The 27,440-nt window shown below is 33.7% G+C and overlaps 2 protein-coding genes across 4 annotated transcripts in view; one reads left to right on the forward strand and one right to left on the reverse strand.

Annotated features, from left to right (window-relative positions):
• Positions 1–14,064, forward strand: part of LOC109532996 (kynurenine aminotransferase) — a 46,582-nt gene extending 32,518 nt beyond the window's left edge. The window contains exons 9-10 of one of the 3 annotated variants that reach the window (XM_019898170.2): positions 13,520–13,699; positions 13,776–14,062. In XM_019898170.2, coding sequence (XP_019753729.1) covers positions 13,520–13,696 — 177 coding nt within the window. In that variant the 3' untranslated portion in view covers positions 13,697–13,699; positions 13,776–14,062. Of the gene's footprint in view, positions 1–7,434; positions 7,566–13,519 lie in introns of those variants that run through there. The other 2 variants (XM_048661332.1, XM_019898169.2) reach the window with 2 other exon arrangements.
• Positions 10,295–26,808, reverse strand: LOC109532997 (UPF0605 protein CG18335; the record flags this gene model as incomplete). The annotated part of the gene is given in 7 exon segments (XM_019898175.2): positions 10,295–10,492; positions 10,885–11,122; positions 14,224–14,386; positions 23,136–23,311; positions 23,371–23,461; positions 23,518–23,656; positions 26,509–26,808. Coding segments are annotated over 7 exon segments (918 nt in total). The 3' UTR covers positions 10,295–10,422.
• Positions 26,809–27,440: the final 632 nt, after the last annotated feature.

Below are 27,440 nucleotides of genomic sequence, written 5' to 3' on the forward strand. Positions count from 1 at the left end.
TCGTGGGTCAATGTTTTTCTCTCTCAACATGCCTCTAGAGGTGGGTGTATTGTTACAATGTATATCAATCTAACGCAGGCATCGATTACCAATTACAATATAAAAGCCAGATACCCAGCTTTAATTTGACAACTACCGAGTAATTGCATTGAATCATAGACTTACAACATTTGCGTGGCTACAATAAGGAAAGTACACACATTGGTTAAAATAAATATGATCATTGTGTGAGCAACAGTAAAGAATCCAGCAGCATCAAGAGTGGTGCTTCTTTGGTGCAGCTGCTGACTGATCGCGAGGAATCTGCTTTGCATCAACTTTCCTTCTTTAAAAGCAGATAAATGGTTAAACCGTTGACACATCTGATAACATATGGTTATACATATCCGTTTCTCATTGATCAATTGCTCTCCAAGTGCTGCCAATATAAAAATATAAACCTAAAAAATGTTATCATTGAAGTCTTAGGAGCAATGTAATTATATAGTGTTACATACCCCAGATAAAACAAAGTACAATAGTACTTCTAGTATAAATGAAGTAGTGGCATCACTGATGGCAATGACTAAAGATACAAGCCCAAACAATAGTGTAGCTGTGTAGAGAAACACGGCCATAGCAATAATAATTCCAAAAGCTCCATTAATACTATCGATACAGGTCAGAATGGGCGCTAAGCTATTTGCTGACAAATGTAAATTAGCGTTTGTAAAGGCAAATGCAATTTGAGTTTTGAAAATTAATAAAGAAATCCAAGTGAGCATTAGCTCAATTCTGGAAATTGTCACATGATAGTTCAGAAGATATAAAAATCCTTGTGTCTGTGTTAACATTATATAATTATACAAGAATCGTGTCCCACTTAACAGAAAGTATCCCAAGATGAACAATTTTGTCCATCTCCTTGATTTTCCGAACTTCATATATTTATTGTTCATATATTGCAAAATATTAAGTAAATGGCCAATTTTTTTTCCTTGGCTAATTATCTGAGTCGATATAATTATATTTGTAAGGCTTATTAATATTTGACGAGTAAAGACAATCACTAGTACCGGTAACGGCTCTTTTTCTTTTCCAAAACTACCAAGCACAAACAGTTTTCGTGCCACCATGCCACATGTAGAAGCAATTACATACCCTGAATAAAATATCTGGGTTTTTTTGTTACATATCTCTGTTGGGGGATATAAACCGAATAATAACAAAACATATTTCATATAGTTTCGCGTCATTTCAGAGTTTAAATGCAATTGAAATTTTATTTGCTATGGCTTGTTATTTACTTATAGCCTAATGCTCATATTTCCAGAGTAATCAATCATGTGTTCATCATTACTGTGATGTACTTATTTACAAATTAACGTGCTTCGATTTCTTCTTGTTTGTGTACAGTTGAATTTATTACTTTTGTCAGTGAGTATCCTTGAATACAGAATATTGAAATATATGCTGGTGTAATATTATGATGGAAAAATAGTTAGTTAAAAAAAGAAAGTTCCACATTTCCGACTTTTCATTTCTAAAAAGTCATCTTGTCCACTAAAATTATATTGTACGGAATGTGTGTTTAATTATTTGCACATCCAATTGTAAGATTGTTTTTTTGTATTACAGAGTGTCTCTTAAGTACGTAGAAATTTCTCGAGAGCATAGAGTAGAAGTCAAAATAACGGCTTGTTTCAATTCAAATGTTTGGTGTTGTATGGATTATTTATGTAAACACAAAACTCCGCAGAATTCGAGGTTATGAGAACAGGTTGACATTTCGTCAACAAATCTTGTTGAATTTACCGTATATCCTTGTCTATCTTATGGTCAGTCTGTATAATTCCATGGTTACCGGAGTTTTAAATCATTACGGAGCAACAGGTATTTGCGCAATGTTAATTAGGCAGATTACCTTGAAAAATATTGCTGCCGTATTTCTGATATAGTTTTTTTGCAAATTTCTCAGTTTTTAATAACAATTAATTTCTTTTATTATTTTTTCTGTACTCCTATAACAGCGCCAGACAATACCTCGAGAGGAATGACGCCAATTTTGAATCACCCTGTATAATAAAGATTTTTTTACAATAGCCACATTCACTAGTCGACCCAGCAGCCGTTCTGTGTTGCGCTCGTAGATTTTAATAGATTGTATTTAAAGGAATCTTTCCGGTAGGTCGATCGGTAGGGCTTTCTTGAGTCGTCGTATTGGCATGTTATCTAATAGGTGAGTAGCAAGTGGGTTTGGATGTCTTCCAATTCTGGTGTGGTATCTTGTTGATTTTTGGCTTATTTCATGGCGGATGGTAGAGACTTTCAGATCGTTGTGGATGGWGTTATTATTTACATASCATGGCGCKTTGACTATTTGTCTTAAMGTKTTGGACTRATATCTCTGCAGTATTTCGATATTACTGGTGCYAGCTGTTCCCMATAGYTCTMTACCATAGCTCCATATTGGTTTTAGTACCGTTTTGTATAATAAGATCTTGTTTTCAWGACTAAGCTTRGACCTTCTRCCTATCAACCAATGCATCTTCCTTGTTTTTATWTYCAATTAYTTTTYTTTTCKTCKGGATGTGYATYTTCCAGGTGAGTCTTCTATCCAGGTGCATCCCCAGATATCTTGCATGATTGGCAGTTGAGATAGGGGTGTTGTTGATTTTTATAGGAGGACATGATCCTCTTCTTAAAGCGTATAGCACCTGCGTGCACTTTTCCTCTTTGATATTAATTTTCCATTTGGCCATCCATTTCTCAACTTCGTTAACATGTCCTTGGAGTGTCTCAGCTGCGCTGTTTAAATCGCTATATGAACTTAGTAGTGTGTTGTGCGCAAATGTAGCTGTCAGAATGTTATCGTTTTGTGGTAGATCCGATATGAAAATTGTGTATAGGAAAGGTCCCAGTACAAATCCCTGCGGAACTCCCGAGCTTATGCTAAAGAAGTTTGAGTAATTCTCATTTACTTGTACTTGAGCTATTCTGTTATCGAGATAAGATTGGACTAATAGATAAAACTGCGAAAACCATTTTTTTGTTTTGTACAAGAGGCCTTTCTGCCATACCTTGTCAAAAGCTTGTCTAATGTCCAGATATACAGCTGGACAGTATGCTTTTTCCTCGAAGCTTCCTCTTATTTTGTTAATGACTCTATGGATTTGCTCCATTGTCTTGTGACCGCATCTGAATCCAAATTGGTGGTCCGGAATTAGTTTAAGGAAATTGTCACGTTCTTGTAGCCGCGCTAGGAGGACTTTTTCAAAAACTTTTGAGAGAAGTGGGAGTAGGCTTATTGGTCTGTACGATTCAGGTTTAGTGCTGTCTTTTCCTGGTTTTAGTACCATTAATATGTTGGATACTTTCCATTGTTTCTGCCGTGATTAAATCATAGCCTGGTGCTTTCTTGATTTTTAGGGACATGATTATGTTTTTCACTTCCCCTGGGCTTGACGGTTTTAACGGTTTAACCATTGGTAGTGGGGACTGCAAGAATGTGGCAATATGGTCCTCCCACTCATCATTTGTGTCATTTTGTTCAGATTCATAGATTTTTGCGAGGTGGCAGGCAAGTAATTCGGCTTTCTCTTCATCACTTCTCGCCCATCCTTGTGTAGTTTTAATCGGAGTGATTTGAGTTTGCGGTCTGTTGAATTTTTTGGAAACTTTCCGTAGGGAGTAGGTGTGATTTGGTCCCCGTGAAAGGTTGGTGAGAAAATCTTGGAATTCTTTATTTTTTGAATTCTTTGAGTGTGCGCTTTAATTGCCTTGTCTTCTGTTGTTTTGCCATTCTTTCGTATTTTTTCTTTTTTCTCGAATTAGTTTTATGATTCTGCTTGGAGAGAAATACTGATTATTGGTGTTCAGGTCTGGAGTAACCTTAGTTGCTGCCTCTTGTATAGGTCTGTTTGTGTCTTCGATTGCAGATTCAATATCTTCTTGGTCTTTAAGCTTCATATTGAGGCTAGGTTTGTGTTCCAGATGTCGTCTAAACGATTCCCAGTCTGTTTTTGAGTTATATAACCGAGGTAGATTTTGCTGTTTAAATAGCAGCCTACTGCTAATGAATAATTCTATTGCAGAATGGTCCGACGACAATTCGTAGTTAGGTTTTGTGTGGCAGTAGGCACTATTCAGTCCTGAGCTTAAAAAAAAATCTAGTAAGTCAGGGATTTTCTTCAGAAAAGTTGGCCAGTAGGTAGGATGTCCAGTAGAAATTGTTGCGAGGTTATAATTTATTATGTAGGTGTTAAGCACTCTTCCTCTGGTTGTGGTTAGTCTTGAGCCCCAAGCCGTATTTTTTGCATTATAATCTCCGGCAATTAACTTTTTTCCCAGTGTTTTGAAGAAATTATGTAACCCTTCATGACTAAGCGAGTGTTTAGGAGGACATTATATAGCTCAGATAACAATTTTACCCATCGTTGTTTCAATCTTAACAGTAGTGGCTTGTAGATAGTCTAGTTGGTATTTTTCCATTTCATTATGATTGATGCTGTTTTTAATTATCACTGCTGTTTCTCCATGGGCTTTTCCGTCTGGATGTGTCATAAACTGTGTAACCTTTGATTTTAAAATAGGACTTAGTGGTAAAGTGGGTTTCTGATATGAGCAAGATGTCTATATTATTTGTTTTTAGGAATAGCGCAATTTCTTGGCGGTGTTGCTCCTGTCCATTGGCATTCCATGGCGCTATATGCATTGTATTATGGTCCTTTGCAGAATTTGTTTATGAGTGTGGTAATTAGATTGAGCAGTATTGAAAGTTGTTCAGCTTGTTTAGTCAATATATTTTCAAGTCTGGCATAAGCTTGTGCTTCATAATTTGAATTTGGTAAGATGTTTTCATTTGTGGCATTTTCTGAAATATTTCCTTGCAGTAGTTGCGAGTAGGATGTTTGAGTCCTCGGGTTTCTTGGTGCTGGATTGTTGATTATTTCAATGTCTGTCTGAGATAGGTTATTTGCTGCGGTGTTGCTTGTTGGGCTTCTTGTTTGAGTTGGCTGATTTTCCATATTTCCATTTTGGTTCCTGCGTTTTCGTATTTCTTTGTATACTGTGCAACCCTTGTAATTGGCTGGGTGATAGCCAGTGCATAATACGCATGTGGCTGGAAGTTCCCTGCTTTTGGAGCAGTTGGTGGTATCGTGATCTCCTGAGCATTTGATTTGACCTGAACATATCGCTGGCATCGAGTGCATTGTATTATTTGATTAGTTTTCCATTGGTGGCCCTATAGTAACGGAGGCTCCTACTAAATTTATTATTTTGTAGATCTCTTGAGTGTTTCCCCTCGGTTCCAAGTCTACAAAGAATAGAGACATTCCTTTCTAGGTTTTGTGTATTGCATTAATTACATTTCTGACAAGATGTCCGTGTTGCTAAATGTTATTTTTTAGCTCTTCAATAGATGTTGTGGGATGTAAATTCCTGATAACTATACGATATGCTTTTTCTTGCTTTAATTGGTATGTATAAGAGGCTTTAGTATCATTTAGGTGGTAAATTATTTTCCTATAAGTATCTATTGACAATGAGTTTAGTTTAATTTGGTTATTGCTTATGGTTTTGTAGGTAAAGTCTTTGAGATTTAACGCTCCTAAATCGTTGAGAAAGACATTTATGTTCGTTATGTCCGGGATAAAGATAGGTGAGGTGGTTTGTGCTCTTGTTGTGTTTCTTCATCTGGTTGGGTTGACAGTGGCTGGAAGCGATTTCCTTGTTCGATTGTAAATGAGGAATTTCTTCTGTTTTCTGTTGGACTATCGGATTGTCTAAGGCGTTTTTTAGGCTATACTATTTGCCATTCATTTGCACTGTTTTGGCTTCGAGTGATAATTTTTGGAGGGATTTTTTCGGGGTATGGGTCTGTTTCAATTCCTTCTCCTTCCAAGGGAGAATTACCTAACGTCTCTTCATTACTTATGATTTACTTTAAACCAACGGTATTATCTACCGTGGTTTTGTCGTTTGATTTTACTCAATTTTTCAAATTTTAACTGTTGTAAATTGGATAAATTCTTGGAATATTTCTATAGAAACGTAGTTTTGTATGAATGTTTGGTAAAAAATATGATAAAGAATTCACTGCTCTCGCTCACACGTCTGTTCAGTACGACAAGCTAAACGCGACTCAAAAATTATATATTAACGGGTGATGGAGGCTTACTTGGGGGAGTACGAGAAAAATATTGAAAATTTTTTTTTCGAAAATTTGTAGAAGATATTAACAGTTGAAGATCGAATTTCAACTTTGCTATTAAGCATTATTTTGAAATTGTCCCATGTTTAATGTGTAGCATATTGGAATACTTAAGCATTCAACAAGAAAAATTACGATCTTTGCTTCAAATTACGAAAATTTTTTATATAAAAAAAGTTCTCTTCTACAATTTTTTAATGAAAAGGCACAGCGGCAATGATGTTTTTTGTCATTAACTGATAGTTACAGGTGAATAGCCCTTATCAATCATAACAATAATTTGTCAAACTGTGACTTACTTTGAATTCCCTTTTACGAATTTGCGGATATGCGATTAGTTCAGGGGAAATGGTATAAACTACATAGCACAAGCTGAAAGAACTCACGCCAACAAAGGACGAGGAGAGTGGTTCCAGGAAGATAGTGGACGACAATAGATGTTCGGGTTTCAGACACAGAGGGACAAGTATTGGACATAATTGCAGCAGAGCCTTTCAGGGGCACTCAGAACATTGCACAACCACTGACACTTTCCCAGGCACCAAATAAATACCGAGGAGGGCTACGTTCCTACCACATTTGTACGATACACACAGCACAAGGAGATACAAAAATACAAAGAAGCTGCTTGATAATAGTGGATAATAAGGAGATTACACAGGCACTAGCTTGTTTGGAGTTAACCATTCAAATGTTTGGTGTTGTATGATTTTTAAACACCGATATTCGAGGTTATGAGAACAGGTTGACATTTCGTCAACAAATCATGTTGGATTTACCGTTGATCCTTGTCTATCTTATTGTCAGTCTGTATAATTCCATGGTTACCGGAGTTTTAAATAATTACGAAGCAACAGGTATTTGCGCAATGCTAATTAGGCAGATTACCTTGAAAAACATTGCTGCCGTATTTCTGATATAGTTTTTTGCAAATTTATCAGTTTTTAATGACAATTAATTTGTTTTACTATTTTTTCTGTACTCCTATAACAGCGCCAGACAACACTTCCAGAGGAATGACGCCAATTTTGAATCACCCTGTATATTTTATGTATATTAATAATGATTAAATATGATACATGATAAAATATGATAATATGATAATGAGCAAGTAAATTAAATAAGTAAATAAATAATAATCAAATCTAAATCAACTGTAATCGTCGGTACAGATACACTAATTTGCTAATCAATATGTGTGTGTGAAATATTATAATCCCAATTTTGATTTTTGTTTGCAGCAAGATAAAAACCTAGAGGAAGCAGCTGCTATCCTGCAGAAATGGAAGTCAGGAAGAAACTAGCATATTGGTATAAAACAGCACAGTTGTAGTATGTTGTTCAAGTTTTAAAAAATATATTTTTGAAGTGATAACTTTTTATGGGAGGGTGAACCGATTTTTCTCGGTCGCGGCGAGCNCGGCGGCTCCCACTCCGGCTTCTTCGCGCCTGATACTTGGGACGCACATATGCACTTTGAATTCGACATTTTTTCCTCAGTGCGGGTGCATCTGTAGATCGAATATAGTTTTCAAATACACATTGCGTTATTAAACTGACAGTGATTTTGATTTATCAATTATTGAGTGTGATATTATTGTGTTCGGTGCAGTTTATTTTATAACGCTAATAACAAATTAACAAGGGAGAAGCTGCAGATACTGCAAATACTAGATTATGGTGCTCATGTACTATATGCCTGTTCGAGTTTCGCGTTCTTTTTAATTTCCAATTAAAGTCCACACACAATTACGGATGCGGATCATCCATAAATTTGCAGAAAAATGTATTACAAACTTTTGAAAATGAGATTGCCCATTGCCGTTTACTGTTAAATTTTGTTTTAAGAACTAACAATCGATGATTCGACACACAAAATTATGCGTAAGATCCACTACAATAAAGTTTTTGGAAAACTGTTTTACCTATTTTAAATCGCCTGATTGATCGCGGACGCAAATGCGTATCAAGAAAAGATTAAATTCAATTAAATCGTATCGATAGAATCTCGGTACCGATTCCCTATGTCTTACTCTCCGTCGGTAGTAGTCCAGATGCTGCGCAGATGATGTCCATTTGCATTGTATTGCACGATTCGGTAAAATATTACTACCTACCTGTTTAGTGATTTATGAAAAACGCTCAAGATTAAGTACAAATAAAGTATCACAACTATTATTAATAATTTTTAATGCAATAATATGTTCTATTATTTGCTATTTTATCTTATAACAACAAATTCTCAATATTTAGATATCCCTTTTGTAATCTTTCATATTTCACATAAAATGATAATCATTACTGTTTTGTAATAATATACAGGGTGATTCAAAATTGGCGTCATTCCTTTTAAGGGGTGATAGAGGCTCCCTTGGGGAGTACCAGACAAATATTGAAAAATTGTTTTCGGAAATTTCTAGAAGATTTTAATAGTTGAAGATCGAATTTCAACTTTGTTATTAAGCATTATTTTGAAAAAATCCCACGTTGGATTGGCAGCCTATTGGAATACTTATGCATACAAAAAGAAAAATTACGATCTTTGCTTTAAATTACGAAAATTTTTGATATCAAAAAAGTTCTCTTCTACAAAGTTTGGATGAAAAGGCACAGCGGCAATGATGTGTTATGTCATTAACAGATAGTTACAGGTGGATAGCCCTTGTCAATAATAACAATAATTTGTCAAACTGTGACTTACTTTGAATTTCCTTTCACGAATTTGCTGATATGCGATTAGTTCAGGTGAAATGCTACAGTAACATAGCAGAAGCTGAAAGAACTCACGCCAACAAAGGGCGAGGAGAGTGTTCCAGGAAGATAGTGGACGACACTCGATGTTCGAGTTCCAGACACAGAGGAACAAGTATTGGACATAATCGAATCAGGGCCTTCCTGGGGCACTCAGAGCACAATAACTCACACTTTCCCAAACACCAAGTAAATACCGAGGAAAGGCGTTTATACGATACACACAGCACAAGGAGATACAAATGGAGCACGAGTTAATTAACTGAATACGAGAAGCTGCTTGATAAGAGTGAATAATAAGGAGATTATACAGGCAGTAGCTTGTTTGGAGTTAACCATTCAAATGTTTGGTGTATGCATTATTTATGTAAACACAAAACCCCGCAGAATTCGAGGTTATGAGAACAGGTTGACATTTCGTCAACAAATCTTGCTGAATTTACCGTTTATCCTTGTCTATCTTATTGTCAGTGTATAATTCCATGGTTACCAGAGTTTTAAATAATTACGAAGCCACAGGTATTTGCGCAATGTTAATTAGGCAGATTACCTTGAAAAACATTGCTGCCGTATTTCTGATATAGTTTTTTAAAAATTTCTCAATTGTTAATAGCAATTAATTTATTTTACTATTTTTCTGTACTCCTATAACAGCGCCAGACAACACCTCCAGAGGAATGACGCCAATTTTGAATCACCCTGTATAATAAATATGTTTTGAATTTTATTGATAAAATATTTGAGTTTACCTCGGTTATTTCAGAAAACGTGGGTTCCGTCTTCTTATTTTCTATCACGCAACGCATTCTCGATTTTAAGACGATGCAAATTTCTCTTCAGCTTATAGTTGCAAAATATGTAAAATGAATTTATTAGGGCTTATTTTCAATTCCACCAAAACCACGAACTAGTGCTCAACGTCAAAGATTGTACAAAGCAAATAAGAAATTATGACTAAAAAATACAGAAACTCATGAAGAAGAGTTTACACAAACCCAAGAAGAGCAATATGTACAACCTCTCGTTGAAGAATGTTAAATGTTGCAAATAAAAAAGATATTTTACATTAAAAAGGAAATTAAATTACATTTTACCTATTCCTGATACATTTATAAATTATTAGACTAACAAGAATATTTAAATTATAAAATAAAATTATTATTGCCATCATTGCGTTAAACAAGTTCAATATTTTATGGTTTCTATAAATATATGAAGTTATCACTTGCGTCGAGCGTCCCGTGACGCACACCATTTTTTTATTTGGTTCTGATTTATTCAAGCAGAATGTTGCAATTCAAGCAGCAATTCATTGCAAGAATGTGTATAGAACGAACAATAAAGAACTACTAACAAGTTCAATATATGTATTTCATGAAAAATTTTGCCCCATAAGATTATTTCGATCAATATTCGCAAGCATATTACATAACGTATACAAGAAAAAAATGGCATAAAATTTAGTATTTTTAAAAGTTTTAGTTACTGAAATCACCTCTGAGCCATCTTTTTGCATCTCGAGAATCATTGCCATAGGTTTTTCCATATCTAAAAGATACATTGATAGATTATTTATTATAAAATGCAATTCGGTTGCTATTAAAATATGTGCTTTGTCGATTATGGTGACGACATTTCGACACGGCGTTTACCAGCACGCTTCAGTGGTAATTATTAAAGAAACAGTAACCTTAATAAAAATAAGTAAATATATTTTACCTTAATTGCAAATCAAGGAAAGATTTAAATTATAGATGCTATTTCTAAGTCGTTAACCACATTTTCAGTTATATCAACTGCTATACTGAGATACTAATAGTTAAGAATAATTAATAGAAAGAAATTTAATTACGTAGTGTGCGGTTTTTGTGCATTGCTTTGATCAATAGATTTTACATATGTTCGAAATGTTTTAGAATATTTTATTAAATATATCTTACCTAAATATTGCTCCTGGTATGTGTCCACCATAATTGGGTAATTGGCCCATATGCTTATGATATATATCGGCTGGCTGCATCAAGACCGGAGGATCTGGTCTATCTATTTCGACAGGTGCCCATTCATTGCTCAATCTCTTCCGGTAATTGGATGTAAAGTCGCAAAGATTACTATTCGTCATTGCCTCGTTAGTTTTTCCAAAAGATGCGAAACCAAATGGAACATGTCCGGTAAATCCTGAAAGGCAATTTTCATCATTTCTTGAAAGATGTGCATTATTTTACGTGTCCGGTAGCGTCTCCAAAACTTAATAAGTATTTTGATTTATTTTCCTGGCTGCGTGTAATTGTTATTATATTTTTTCTTTCTTGGTTTAACCATATGAACATTTTTATTTCACATTTTGACTGAAACCCAGGAAAGAAAAAATATTATAACTTAAGTATGTTTGGATTGCCCAGTCCCAAACCCCCTATTCGATCATTCTTATGTTATTAAGATATTAATAGGCGTGGTAATATTTATAATAGATATTTGAAAATGTGTTAAAGCTAATTTAAATTAACTAGATTAATTTTTACCGGTGTAGATAGACATTTTAAACGATATGATACACGTGGCCGTGTACTTGGGGCTTATTATACCAAAACGTATATAGATTATGATACAAGGTATTTTTTCTGTACCCCTACATTCACATACACCTTCAGGTAACAACTATAGAGGAATTACCTCCATTTTTAATCACCCTGTATGTATGCTAAAAGTTAAACATAAAGCAAAGCAATTTATTTTAATTTATTCGAGCTTTTAACGGGATATGTCGGTTGTTCCGCGGAATCCGAGTTAAACCCTCCTATGGCTAAAACACACACAACATAAAAAATATATTTTAATTTATTGGGCTTGCCCGACTAATTTAAGCGAAAGCAAAGTAACGCATTAAACTGATTTCAATTTGTTAAACTACAACTAACATTTTAAAGAATCCTAGAAGGACCATTAAAACAGCCTCGAAAAATAACATGTCCCTACCCCTTAGTTTCAAAGCACCCCAGATCAAGATTATTAACTAGAACCGATTATGATCACGTTAAAAAACATAACAAGTTTCTATAAGAAAATTGCTAAGAGGCCCTCTACGGAGATGCAGGCCTCTAAAGGAGCCACCTGAGAATCGATTTTTTTAATAACTTTTAAAATACGTTATGTAATTAATTATTTTTTCACACCATGAACAGTACATCATTGTTGTCAAAAGAGATAGACTTTCTAGGCCATTCCTTGAAACTAATGGGTTTTTCGGGTTTTTTAGGCCGACCCAACGACGGCCTAAAAACCCGAAAAACCCGTTAGTTTCAGTACATCATTGATCTTAAAAAGGACCCGTGAAAAAAAATTGCATTTCGGTTTGCCAGGAATGGACTAGGTGGAGCACTATAATAGTTATTTTTTACCCTTTTCAATGGAAACACGAAAATAATCTATTTAGGTATAACTAACCATAAACTAAAAAAAACATTCTTGAATATATCGATAAACAGAACGGTTTTTGAGGAAAAAATATTTTTAATAAATACGGAATTACTGAACAATTTTGTATGTAGGTTCAACACGAGCTTCTTCCAATCTTGTATGCATTTTGTAGAAAAATTTTATATTTATAAATTTGTTCGTTATGAATTTTTTTATGATATAGAGTTGCTCCGATATCCGTAGATTTGAAATGTTCGCTTTAAAATGCTCGAAAGTACAAAAAAGTAGGCAAAAAACAAGTTAATTTTAAATGAATTATTTAACAATGAAAAAATACCAAATGATAGTTGAAGTGTCGAACAGCGCGGCGCAAGCAAATATTCGTAACTTTGAGCCTGACGCAAAATTAAAACAAACTTAACGATATTTTCAATAGGTATACCATTCCCGAGCGATTCCAATAGTTATTTAAGTTCCGTCACGTTAAAGCCATACCAATCTGTAACGCCAATTAACGATGTCGGACTTATAAAACGATCAGCAAATAAAAAAAATAAAGTGGAATTTTCAAATATCGTTTCTTACTTTTCCCACATCCTTTCACGTATCTTTGTTGCTGAGCAAACGAATTATATAATCGATCGTACATTTTGACCGAAACACTACCTAAGTTTATGAATTAAAATATATATTATCTATATATTTTTTGAGGAATAAAACCACCGTAACATTTTGACACAAAAACTTCAGAATGGCATGTAAACGGAGAATTACAGGGGGATTCAAACTTGGCGTAAATTTTTTTAAAGGGTCACTAGCGCATAGTTGGATAATACTTAATTATTTTTACTGTTGACCTTATTTCCCGAAGATATCAGCTCTTCAAAATGCAATTCCATCCATGCTATTAAACAAGATTTTAAAGACATTTCATGGCCATTTGGTAATCTTTAGTATAGCGAAACCTTACAATTAAAACATTGCAAAATTTAGGCAAATGTCTATCTAGATAAATTATAACTCTAAAAATGCTTTATGAATCCAGGATAATATGCGTTTAGACACATGGCAGTGTTACAGCGTACGGTTAGTTTTTAACATGTGCTCTTTATAATAAAACTGAAAATGTATCACACTAATGACTGAATATGATTAAAGTGTAGGTACGTCCTTTGGGGAGACTTCAGGAGAACCAGTCTGTTTTATACCAAGGAAATTGATCCTCCTCCATATTTAGACAAAATGAAATTTTTCGAAGGAATGAAAATGGCTGCAACTGAACATCTGATTCCTCAAGGCAAAGAGTCAAAAGGCTGTAATCATAAGCAACGATAAAGAGTATGTTGAATTTGATAGAAACGAGCACTAACTTGGAGCATATGGAAAATCATGAAAGCGTTTACACAAATTTTAGTTGATCTCGAAATAATAGTTTGAAGGAAGTCTACATCTCTACCATTCAATCAACTTTACCTTAGCATCAAGCTGCGATATAGAATTGGCACACCTATTATGGCAGAAGTGTGAAGAAGACAGATGGGCTTTGTCTGGATATGTCGAAAAACAGTCATAAATTTAATGACGATTCTACAATATCAAAATATTTTTATGCTATTTGATTGATGGATTCGGCGCAATTTAACCATTTTTATTAACTCTAAACTTCCCAATTAAAATACATTAAACACATATGCGAAATCTGAATCAACTCGATTTTGATCGGATATTTAACGATAATTGAAATATTTGTGAGTTATACTTTATTTTGTAACTCGGTTTCGCTGTAAAACTTGTTGTGCGTTTTTAAAATAAAAGTCGTATTTAAAAAATGTGAAACTATGATAATTAATTGATAAGTTTACCTGATTTCAAGTACTTTTCTGGATCAATGTTATCAGAAAAATATGGACTGACTGAGTTAGTTGGAGGAGTCAACGGTGGTTCGGTCACGGGAACATTTCTTAACAAACCCCCGCATTCTGGTCGAACTTCAAGCAATGGTAGCTTGAACTCACTTTGTGTTAACTGAAAATAAAGCAGATACAATTTTAATTTCCGTAGGGCAACTCATGTTGACAAAAAATGCGGGCATTTAAATGATTTTCTTTTTGAAAACTGCTAAAAGATCCATTTTAGAATTACTGAACCTACAGTTCTATCAAACAATACCACTTGCTTGTTAAACCAATATTAGTGCATTTTGAGTTATAATCAGGTTTTCCATTAATCATTTTTTAATCAACTTGGTGATATAACGACGTTTTATCATTGATAATAGGATATTAACGTTACCTAGTTTTCAAATATTAAAGGTTTTTTAATCCAACCTCCGACGCGTTGTCTTAACATACAAATTGGAACCATAATGCATACATACAATAAATAAATAATATATACTGATATAATATCGTGGTTAGTTAGTGACCGTGATGATAATCAGTAAAAGATTGCTAAATAGATAGTAAAAAGTTGTAAAAGATACCTAAGACCTAAATAGGCATATTTTACTGAATATACAGGGTGGTCCTCAACTAATGTCCAAAAATTAGCTGACATATTGTTTAGACCAAAATATTGCGTTTCAGGCAAATTTGTCTTATCCGGAAGTTAATAGATTCCGAGATACAGAGTGTCAAAGTGTAAATAAAAATGTCGTTTCTTCTGAAAAGATTTTGAACCAGTTTTACTAGTACCACTAAAATTTGTGTTTGGGGGTTTTTTAGATCGGCAAATCCAAATTCCCTATTGGTTGTCTTATAGTTTCTAGAGGGCGCTATCTGCAATAGTCTGGAGCCATTCAAGACATCACACCTTCTTTGGCTCTTCAAAAATCGTCGGTAAAATCACATTCTACGATATTTTCTAAAAAATGTGTACTTGTTCGAAGTCGCTATCTCTAACCGTTTTCGAGATATTTCACATTGAAAAATCTAAAAAAATTTTCAGCTAATTGGATATTTATCTCAAATTGGATATCCAAATAAAATATTGAACTAATTGGATCTCTAAATAAAAGAAATGTTTGGCGCAAATTGTCTATCAAACAAAACTTAACAAACATTAGACATAATTTATTTAGGCACGTTCAGAACTGCAGGGTGATTCAAAATTGGCGTCATTTCTTTTAAGGGGTGATAGAGGCTCTCTTGGGGAGTACCAGAAAAATATGGAAAACATTGTTTTCGAAAATTTCTAGAAGATATTAACAGTTGAAGATCGAATTTCAACTTTGTTATTAAGCATTATTTTGAAAAAAGCCCACATTGGATTTGCAGCCTATTGGAATACTTAAGCATTCAAAAAGAAAAATTACGATCTTTGCTTCAAATTACGAAAAGATTTGATATAAAAAAAGTTTTTTTCTACAATTTTTTGATGAAAAGGCACAGCGGCAATGATGTTTTTTGTCATTAACATATAGTTACAGGTGGATAGCCCTTGTCAATAATAACAATCATTTGTCAAACTGTGACTTACTTTGAATTTCCTTTCACGAATTTGCTGATATGCGATTAGTTCAGGGGAGAGTCTACAATAACGTAGCAGAAGCTGAAAGAACTCACGCCAACAAAGAGCGAGGAGAAATCTATTCAGAAATAACTAAATTTTTATTTACACTTTGACACTCTGTATCTCGTAATCTATTAACTTTCGCATACGACAAATTTGCCTGAAACGCAATATTTAGGCCTAAACAATATGTCAGTGAATTTTTCGACATTAGTTGAGGACCACCCAGTATATCGTGGATATCCAATATGTATTGCCAAATTGTTAGAAAAAATTATCCCTGAGAGGTTAACTAATTTCCTTAATGAATGCAAAGTTTTATTAGACAATCAGTTTGGATTCCGAACTACATGTATAATAATATTATTAATAGTTTGCCTACTATCGCAAATATGCTTGATTTGGCCAAGGCTTTTGATACGGTACACCATAGTAAACTGCTAGCTAGGTTGGGAAAATATGGCATCAGAGGTAGTCTTATGTTACCAAAAAGCTATTTAACCGATAGAGCACAAATTGTAAAAATTGGTCCCATTCCCCTACACTTTTGCTTCCAGCTGGATAATACATATTCTATATATATTCTATTTCCAATTTTTATTTTAGTTTTGCCGCCTCTATAGTTGATTTTTGTTTCCTCAAGGACCCTCCATAGTTTAGATATAGGGATGCTTTCTCAAGGTCTATAAAGAGTAGATGGATTTCTCTATTGGTCGTAATTTTCTTCTCGATGATCTGCTTGATGACAAATGTATTATCCATGCATGATCTGCCTGTGCGAATATCACTTTGTTCTTATGCCTCCTGCCCTTCGTATTCCGTCTCAATTGAGTCTCATAATATTTTACCATACAATCTGCTAAATGTGGATGTTACTGTTATGCGCCTCTATTCTCCCTATCTCCTTTTTTGGAAATTGATGACATAAAACCGGTTTTCCATTCTTCTGGGACCGGTTCGTCGTTTATGCATCTAACAGTTAATTAATCACGTTAAACAGCTTATCTGTCCCGTTTTCTATTAGTTCAGCTTTATTTAATGCCTCCTGGGCCGTTTGCCTTCCCTCTCCTTAAATTTTGTATTCCGCCTTTTATGTCTTCTAAAGATATTTCTACAAGTTTCTTACAGGGTTTATTTTCGGTAAGCAGTTTTTTTGTAGTATTACTCCCATTTATCAACAGAAATAAGTTGAAAGTTGCTGCTTTCCTCAGATCTGACATTTTCTATGAATCTCCAGGCTTCGTTACATCTTCTACCACCAATATACATATCAACTTCATTACATTTTTGATCCCAGCTCTTTTCTTTTTGTTACCTTATTAATTTCCTTACTCTATATCTCGCTTCTACGTACCTTTTTCGATCTTCACTGGCCTTTGTGCTTATCCATTTCAAATGTACGAATGTAAATGATTTACTTCCCTTTCTGGACTTTTATCCCATCACCATTTCTTTCAAAGTTGCGTTTGTTCCCTGGTTCCTAAAGCTTCAGTTGCCGCTTAATATATTGCTTCTTTTAAATGGTGGTACAGGTTGCTTTTACATATCCAAGAGTTGTTTGCCTAATATTTGCTAATACAGCGTTCTTATACTATCTTCCTTAAGTCCCTCTATGTTATACAATCGTGATTCTATTATAGCCATCTCAATTTTGTTTTCTTAGGTGGGCCGTTTTGGAGTCTAGTTCCAGGCTTTATACGGGAATGCTATTTTTGCACGTAGCAAGTGGTGGTCTGAGCCACAGTCTACACCTTTTCTTACTATTACGTCTTGCACTTGAAGTTGAGTTTGTTGGCGTGTTATAATGTAATATATTATTGATTTTAACTGTCTTATGGGTTGAGTCCAGGTATATTTATGATTGTCCTTATGTTCAAAAAAGCCGTTTGCAATTCTTAGCATATTATTTTAGCATAGTTCGATCAGCCGCTTTCCATTTTCGTTAGTTTGTTCTTCGCCATAACGTCCGCCCTGACATCATTCATTTTGCTTCCAGCTCTTCCATTAAAATCGCCAATCATTATTTACTTCTGTCCTATCTCCTATTTCGTCCAGAATTTGTTGTAATTTTGTGTAGTAGTTATCTATCGTTTTTAGACGTTTATTATTTGTCGTATAGATTTGTTATGTCACTTTTATATATTTTTTTATCAATATTGATATTCCTCGTTTGGCTCTATCTTCTTTCGTCCCTCCACTGTATATTTATTTAAACAGTATTGATATATGATTAATATAGTTGTCAATTTCTTCGGTTCCTGATCTTTTATTTTTGGTCTCAGATAAGATTATGTACATGTCCATTTTCTGTATTTCGCTGATAACTTCCACGAGTTTGGTCCTGATACCCTGTACATTCCGCGTTTTCTCGGGATGACACGAAATACTCGTCACAGATATTTTGGAACAGATATCGATGTGGAACAGTCGGTACCTGTTACCGATATTTAACATAACATGTGGTTTAAAATAACAGAGCTCGCATACGATGTTGGTCCCAGTACTATAACTATAACATCTGCGATTTCGATATTTCAACAATGCAAAAAGCCAAATACCTGCCTTTTGATTCCCCATTGCTTTGTCAATTGGTTGAGTGTAAGCTGAGTTGTAGTGTAAGTTGTAGTGCAGTTTATTCTCATGAAGTGGTAAGGTGTTGTATGTATGGGTACGTACCTGATGATTTTTTGAATTCATGCTACCATGTTTCGGCAAATAGCAATATTCAAAGAACAGAAAATATCGGTAACAGCGTTAAATGCCGTCTCCGATATTTTCTTTAATGTGATTACCTAATGCGAATTCATACAAAACCATGAAACGGTTTTTTCGTAGAAGTGAAAATTGTTCCAAAACTAGATTAAGTATATAAAAATCAGGCCCAAAAACTGAATTAAATGGTTTTGTACTAGAATACTAGGAAGATGCATCAGCCCTTGCACAGGTACATAAAGGAACAAAAGTGATTTGGTCAAAATTTATGATTGGCCCAGCAGATTCGCACTAAAATTACTACGAACTAGAACAAGTGGCGTGGATATCCACTATTTGTTAATAAAAATTAGGTCAGATAGTCTTCTTTTGATGCAAAGAAAATCGCAATATCCTTTTGATCATGTGCTTATGGGAATTATGTTGCAATGGTGTTTAGACAGTTTTGCAACATTTCCGACCAGAACTGGTTCCTCTGAAATAAAGCTTTGAGTCTAAGATCGCGCATGCTAATAAGCTATACGGTCAGCTTTTTCTGATTTAATTTTAACAATTTAAAAATATCTTCACACCTCTTCTGCTTTAAACTCCAGGTGTTTCTATACTGATTATCTGAGTAGAACTATGTCCATGGAAGTTAAGTTTTTGTTATACCTATTCTGAAAAGCTAAAAATGTCAACCCTAGAGTGCCGAAAAGTACAGAGAAGCAATTAGTATAGATAAAAATAATAAAAGATGCACATCGACAGAATGAGCATGGTGCCAATCTGATTGAAAACTGGTGTCAAAGTTTATGTTCTCAAAACGCTTCTCTTTACAGCAAAACTAATCAAATGTTATGTGAAAATATCCAATACACTACAACTTCTGAACGCAGAAAATACCAACTGTACTGAATCCACATAAGTATATCTTTTTAAACTGACACATTTCCAAAGAAAGGCACTCTTTATGCAGGAAATGCCTTTAAGTACGATAGAAGACATGAAAAACTATATGCCTGGGTAACACTGTGTTGAGTTGCGCTTTTGAGTTGATGCCGCTCTGTGAGTCCGTGAGTTATGTTATCGCACATCGAATTGCGCTTGTGGCGGAATAATTCTTGTAATCAGAACTTTTAAAGGACATTTTTAGTTAGTTGGAATTTTGCTGGCTTCTATCATCGCTCGGAAATTCAGCAATTTATTTTTAAGTGATTTCTTTGCGGTTTTTTGTTTAGTCAATATTTTTAGAAACACAAAATAAATTCGGTTATTAATTTCTGTTTTGGCGTTTTGCATTAATCACTGCAGATGAATGAAATTCAGACAAATATAAATGGCTTTAAATTTAAAGTTAAATAAGTGAAAGATCGGTGCTTGGGGCGTTTTTCGTTTAGTTGTCGTTGATTTTCGTTAAGTTGGACTGTGAAATTTTTCTTTAATAATTACTTTTAAGAATAAACAAACTGAAATCGAACTGCAATTATATAGTCATTTATGCCGACTATTATTGTAAAATAAAACGTAGTATTGTTTGTGCTATGATCAGCATGATTTAACTATAAAAGAAGCCTCAGCAGAAACGAGCATTCAGCCATTAGATGTTTGGTCAGAAGTCATAAGAATTGAGTCTCAGATAGTCTCGGTCTAAAGATAGTCAGTCTTAAGATTTACGGTCTAAGAGTCATAAGTCATAGTTAAGATTCTGCTACAAATAAAATATGTATTGTTTACATTAATTTGAAAATATCTTGCTTTTAAAAAGCAAACTTTTAAATTAATCAATAAAATTCTGCCAAGTAAAGCATGGATCATCGAAAGGGCAAACAATTATATGATTATTGAATTATATATCAATCATTAAATGATCAGGTTTATTCTGTAGATCAGTGTCTTTTTTATCGAAAAAGTTTTTGAATGTTCAGTTTGCTACCGTCAGAGGGCGTAATCGATCGATGATCCTTTGTGTCGTGTAAATCGCCTTCTTAGATGAGAAATATAGAATAATTGTGGACGTTATGGCAAGTGCGATAGTTTGTCAAAGTGTAGTAAGCTTCTTAAGGATTAATGGGTAGAAAATGTAGGATGGCGCCCCAGCTTGCAGAAAGCTGGTAATAATGATCTTTAATCTATAAGGGCCGTTTGCACCGTTTTAAATAAAAGCCAAGCTTACATAAACCAACCTTAAAAATTAAGCTCGGCTTTAAAGTAAGCCTTTGTTAAGCCGGTGTCAAGCAGATCTATTTGCCATATGTGGCATTATGACCGTTTGCTGCCATGATACAATTTATTGTATCTATCTTTATATTAGAACTTTGGGGATTGAGAATATAGATCAAGGAATTAACCGCAGTTTAGAACGTGGACGTTAAGAATAGGTTCCTAAATTGTACAATTTAGGAACCTTGCGTTTAGAGTGTTGTCCAACCCATCGTTCATATTTTAAATACATATGTTTTTTAACCATTTTTCATTTTATACATATATAGGTATTTTATATAGGTATTTTAGATTTTTATGAAGAATTTTATATAGGTTTTAAAATTTGACTTTGTTCTTACTAAAATTTTAACGCAACTTTTGGAAATAATTTTTGCAATAGACCAATATCAATTAAATAATCTAATTCATTTATATTTGTGGTGGTTTTGTAGAACCCAAATATTTTTTTAAAAGTTAGTAGTTGCTCCAAGTCCTCCAATGGATTATTTCTGTTATATATCGTCTTTGGAAATCCAAATTCGATTATCTCAAAGATCTCTAGATCATCTTTGAGTTTTTGTTTTAATATCCATTCTTTTTGTTTGTTATCGTAATTTCCAATTTTGTTAACTATCGCTACATGTTTGAGGAAGGAAAACAAAGGTTAGAATTTACGGCTGAACACCATAAGCCACGAAAGTTGACGGCTTTTAATTTAATTAAAGCCGAGCTTTGAATGCTGTAAGCCTGGTTTATAATGTGGTGCCAACCAATTTTATTTTAAAACTGAGCTTAATGGCAAAGCCAAACTTATTTTCAACGGTGCAAACGGGCCTTAATATTTTAGCTTGAACTGAAATGTTATGGATTTTTTTCTCTTTGCTTTGCTGATTTGATGCTGATAAGTCTGGTTTTGAACAGATTTCCAGCTGTACTAAACATATTTTCTTCTTTTATTCCATGTGGCAATACGCAGCTTTCGGTGAGCTTAGCATTACTTTGCCCCCGGTTGCCATATACATATGAAACTTTTAGTCCCATACGCATCGACTTGGGGCGTGGATTTGATATCCATTGAGCTATTTTTGGGTAGTTGATTTTTAAACTTTGGAAATATTTTGGGCGGCTTTGTATTTTTGAATCAAGCTTATCTGCAACTTTTGGGTAAAGAAACGCGTCAGTTACGGAAATTTGGGTTCCAGTATCCAATTCAAGAGGCATAAGCTTACTGAGCCACAGGGTTACTTTTTATTTCATTGGATAGAGAATTTGTAATTCGATTCAGTTATAACAACATGCGTGAGTAAATTTTGGTAGTTTTGTCACAAAAAGTCACACGCAATTTGAATATCAAACATTTAGGTGCAACTTTTTGCTGTCATTTAAAATAACCGCTTCTACAAAATGTCAATCTTTCAAGTTTCTACTGGCTTTACTTGGAAGTTGGCAAGAATTTTTTATTGAAGAGTATGCAGTTGCGTAAAAACTTTCATTCATTTTCAAATCAACATTTAAGAAGCGAGCAAAATTCAGGATTTTATGTGATTTGTATGAATGTTTGATGAAATTTTGACGACATTTAGAGCGCACTATTCTTTTCTGAACACACAACTCTGAACTTGTAGATTATTGTTCGATTCTAAGAAATTCATACTCGAAAAACGCGATGCAAAATGTGTCCCGCAACAGCTTTTTCAAATCATATGCAAAATTTTCTTACCAATGAGTGAAATTTTAAAATTTCACTTTTAGAGCGCACTGTTCTTTACTGGACACACAGCTCTGAACTTTTAGAGTCTTTTTCGATTCTGAGAAATTTGTTTCGAAAAAGTCAATTCAAAATGTCTCCCGCAATGGTTCATAGAAATACTGCAAAGTTTTTCTTAACGATTCGAAATTTTGACGGCATTTAGAGCGCACTCTTCTTTACTGAGAGCAAAACTCTGAACTTGGAAATTATTTGTCGTTCTCTAACTAATCGCGTCTCACTGTGCCGCATTTAACCCAGGGGCGAATTAAAGCTTTACGAGGCCCGGGACTGGAATTTTAACACTTAACAAAAAAAGATCACTCAATTCTTTATTATTAACGTTTTATCAAATGGGTGACTACAACGCTACTTCACCGGAGCGTTGTGTTGACGCATCAAGCCATTTCGGCATCACTGGGCCAACTCCTGAAAATTCACTGACTTACCCACGCCTATTTGAACCTATCATTTCTAATATTTAAACTCATGGCTTATTACAGTTAGTTCAAATTAGCGCATTATAAGTTTTTAGGACATTGGTAAAAAAGTTAATAGGTAGGTTATAAGGTAATACAATTTTTTGAAACGTTTAAATATAATTAAATTTCTGAAGCTTACCTCTTTATCTTCCAATGTCTTTGGATCCCATTTATTGTCCTGAAGAAACCCAATTTTAATAATTTCATTCATAGCTGCTTTATTTTCATTCTGAAGTCTCTCGAAATCTGATAATGCTTCTGTCGCTTGAACAGTATATCGTTGGCCGAATTCGGCATGCTCCCTTGGAACAAATCCTACAAAATTCAAAATCTCATATAAAATTAAATCACCTGGTTGGAAAAAATGATTGAACCTTCATATCCGGGAACCATAGGATGTCTGTAAATTGTGTCTCCCTGTCTTTCGTTAACGATATCAATGTCCCGGACTGATGGACGAAATGTCTGAAAGAAAAATCTTACACTAATTTAAGTAATCATTCGGTATATGAAAACTTCACTTTATAATCATCTGCGCTCCTATCAGATAATACAAGTTTCTCCGCATGGTGTACCGTTGGATCTAAAAGTACTTTGTGCGTCGTAGTCCCATACGTATTCCCAATACGGTATTTATATTGGGGGCAAAATCCAGTGTACCTTTAAGGAATGCTTTATTTAGAAATATGTTTGTCTTAATAGAAGAATGTATATACAGAGTTATTGATTGAACTTTGGCCACCCTGTTTTTGCATCTAATTTGAAATTTAGAGAAAAATGTTAAACACAAAAGCTGTAGATATTAACGTCTAGTTTATTTTAAGATAATATCAATTGATACAGGGTGTCTGAAATTAAAGTGGCCGAGCAAACTAATATTTAATTTTTTTAATTTAAATTTGGGATGGGACATCGATCCTATAACATCGATGTTTGGCAGCAACGATGTTCAAATTTCAAATTGATTAACTTAAACTTAAATAATTTTATTTAACTGCTACTATGACATTTTAAAACAATGCATTGTTAAATAATCGGCTAAATGTATTCAACTTATAGTTGCCACATTTTTCGGTCAACTGACTGCAAGAAGAGGCTTTTTTTGGGTGCAACTACAAATGGGTCGCTATGTCGCTGTATCGTTTGTATCGGCACTATCAAAGAGTTCGCAGAAAATGTTTCTATCTAGTATCAACATCAAATGTCCGATGTTTTTTTTTCAGGATCTAACATCGATGTTTTATCGATGTCCCAAATTTCCAACATCGATGGTAAAAATATCGAACGTCGAACAAATTACATCGATGTTTTTCTCCCATCCCTAATTTAAATTGAATGCTGTACTTTTTATTGCGTTTTCGAGCTATTCGTAAAATGTTAATCTTAGTTTTTAAATTTTCTGTATTCATTTTCAACTGTTTTTGAGTTAATAACCAATAGCGATTAAACTTAACGAACTCTCCATTATCGGATGTAGCCAATCCAGTTGGATATTTTTGCATAAAACGGCCTCTGGACGAGTCAATTAAGAAGGGATTTAAAAAATGATAATTTTTGATAAATATGATAATTTTGAGGTATCTCGATTAAAGGTCAAAGTTTAAATTTTGTCTTTTCCCATAAGAAGTCATGTATTATTGGATATTGTAAAATATATAAAAAAAATATATTAAAAATATAAATTAGCTCGAATATGCAATAAAAAGTACGACATATCATTTTCAAAAAAAGGTAAGTTTGGTCTGTTACTTGAACTTGGAACTCTCTGTATCAAATGGTACTATCTCAAAATAAACTAGAGGTTTATATCTACAACTTTTGCATTTAAGATAAGTCTCTAAATTTCAAATTAGATGTTAAAACGGGGTGGCCAAACTTCAATCAATATCCCTGAACCTACAAACTACTTCTACTTCTATTAACACAAACAGATTTTGGTAAATCAGGCTTTGTGAAACACGTCAAGTAGGCGATTAAATAGTTGTTTTGTTAAATAGTAATATTAGTTGTTAAATAGTAGGGTAAATCTGACTTTCCACCTCAATCTACCTTTGCGTAAATGACTAAGGCGATAATACTGACAAATACATTTTCCTATTATTAAAAGGACACATTCAAAAATATTTAAAAAAAACTCGAATAATTAGATTAATCGAGGAAGGATGGTTAACAAAAACAGAAGCTGAGAGATTTGGAAAACCGAAGAGCACGATTTATAGAATTGTAAATTAATTGATTAAATTAAAATTGATTAATACAAATTAAAACAAGTTTGTGACATACATTGTACATATATTTGACGTATTTCACAAAGCCTTATTTACCAAAATAGGGAAAAATCGCCTTTTGGAGTCTACTTTTATGTGTCGCCAACTGTATATACAATATAACAAATAAAATACATATAATTGTCAAGATAAAAGTTTTTTCGCTATTCGTACATTCTTAATTATTAGGTGCGAAAGCTAAAGATGTCATGTTAAATAGGGGTTTTAATTGGACGCGTGCATTTAACTGATAATTTTACAAATACATCATTTAAAACGTTTAAAGGTAAGAAGTTGGAAAGATCCATATTACGGGGTTGAAAATGTTTAGAACTATTTTGTTATTCTGAGTATTGGTCTGGTGATCTGGTAAAATTGGTGCCAATCGCAAATTATCATTTTCAGCGATTTTCAGCATGTGAATTTTGATTCAGGAGCTTGCAATAGCAATAAAAGTTTTCTTAATTGTGTATTCATGCTTTCTTTTGGATTTTTCCTTTGCTTTTACAATACCAGGAATTTCCGTGTATAATTGTATGATGTTTCCACAACCTAACAAGAAAAGTCCGTGTTTTCCTTGTAAGAATCGGAACCAAGCGCTGTTTTACTTGCATCTAATCAAATTTAGTAGTAAAAATAACAATTAATGTAAAACTTACTGCTCCACCAGTGTTTGAATCAAATTCTGAAATAATTGTTATCCATAAATATTAGATAGTAAAAGCCAGTACTGTTTTCAGCTAACTACCGATCTTATAACGAGTACTGTTTGCGATAAAAGATGATCATCTAATGTCTAATATTTTCAACATTCAGATTTTTATTGCAATTTAACCACGTTGTGTATGATCGTGTTATCAGATGTTATTCCTATATTAAGTAATAAATGTTTGATGCTTACAACTTCGATATTTGGCGGCCACTAATGACTAATCATTTTAAAAGTTAGCGACTCTGCAACCCATCTCGGATAATATCAGAAAAAGAACATATTTTTAACTCGCTTGATTCGATTTCTTTGATAATGTTTTAAGCAAACTACAGAAAATTGAAATAATTATGAGAATCTACTGATCTCATATTTATGTAGGCTAATTGAGTCTTTTATTTTCATGGACATCTTATTACGCTTAATTTAACGTTATATTTAGTACAAATATTAGTTGATATTCATATAATTGATTGAGTCTATCTAAACTAAGATAAAATAAACAACAATACAATAAAACTTACAACTAAACTTACCCGGGAATAAAATGAGGATTGGGTGAAGATATAAGTTCCATTTTACCACATGTACTTGAATTTCGTTTCCCCAAGAAATTTCCCCTTTAGATTAACGTAAATTTCCTTTACTTTGACATCACAACATTACTTTGACAATAATGTTTCAGATGGTAATTACGTTCAGTGACAAACGAAAAAGCAACTAAAATAAATTACTAAATTAGATGCTGGGTCCTCGGCTCATTTTTAGAAACAAAAAACTTCACCTAATTTTAAAATTGTATCAGTTTTTCACAATGAAAAGTATGTAAATTATGTATGATGTACCGGGAGATTTGAAATTGCTCATTTTCCGTTCAAGAAGGTATTGGAGTTAAACAACATTGCAACAATAGAATTGGACATTTGGCTTCGAACTTATAAACATAGACATTTTTATTTCAATGTTTCAAAAACATCTATTACGTGCAGCCTTAAATTTTTGTTGAAGAGAATCGGAAATTAAGCATTAAGTAATATGTGTTGAACCACCATCTTGTTGAACAAAAAATCGCAGTTAATTTTGAAAATGTGATCTTGAACACTGAAAATGGATAATAATGTCTGACAATCACACAAATTGTTTTTTGGAAAAAACTCTAAATAACCTGTTCAACAAAATAGACCTCTCACCGACAAATTTCGACCAATTTTGGAAATTAATAAATTCTGACTGCCTAGAGCGATTTGATTTCTGCCTGAAGCGCTATTCAGTGCAATTCTTTCGCGATTAGTTCGTGTTTTTGCAAAAAATTCGTGCGTGTTTTTGCAAAAAATTCGTGCGTAAGATAAAGTTTGTACAATGAGGCAAATGAAACGATGCAAAATTGGTGTAAGTTCCGCGTGTTGTCCGTTGAACAAAAAACGATTTTTTGTATTTCATCACCCCAAGCATTATACAGGGTTGCTCA

Source organism: Dendroctonus ponderosae, unplaced genomic scaffold (assembly GCF_020466585.1).
Source record: "Dendroctonus ponderosae isolate FM_Combo_2020 unplaced genomic scaffold, Dpon_F_20191213v2 Dpon_F_20191213_1, whole genome shotgun sequence".
NCBI lineage: Eukaryota > Metazoa > Arthropoda > Insecta > Coleoptera > Curculionidae > Dendroctonus > Dendroctonus ponderosae.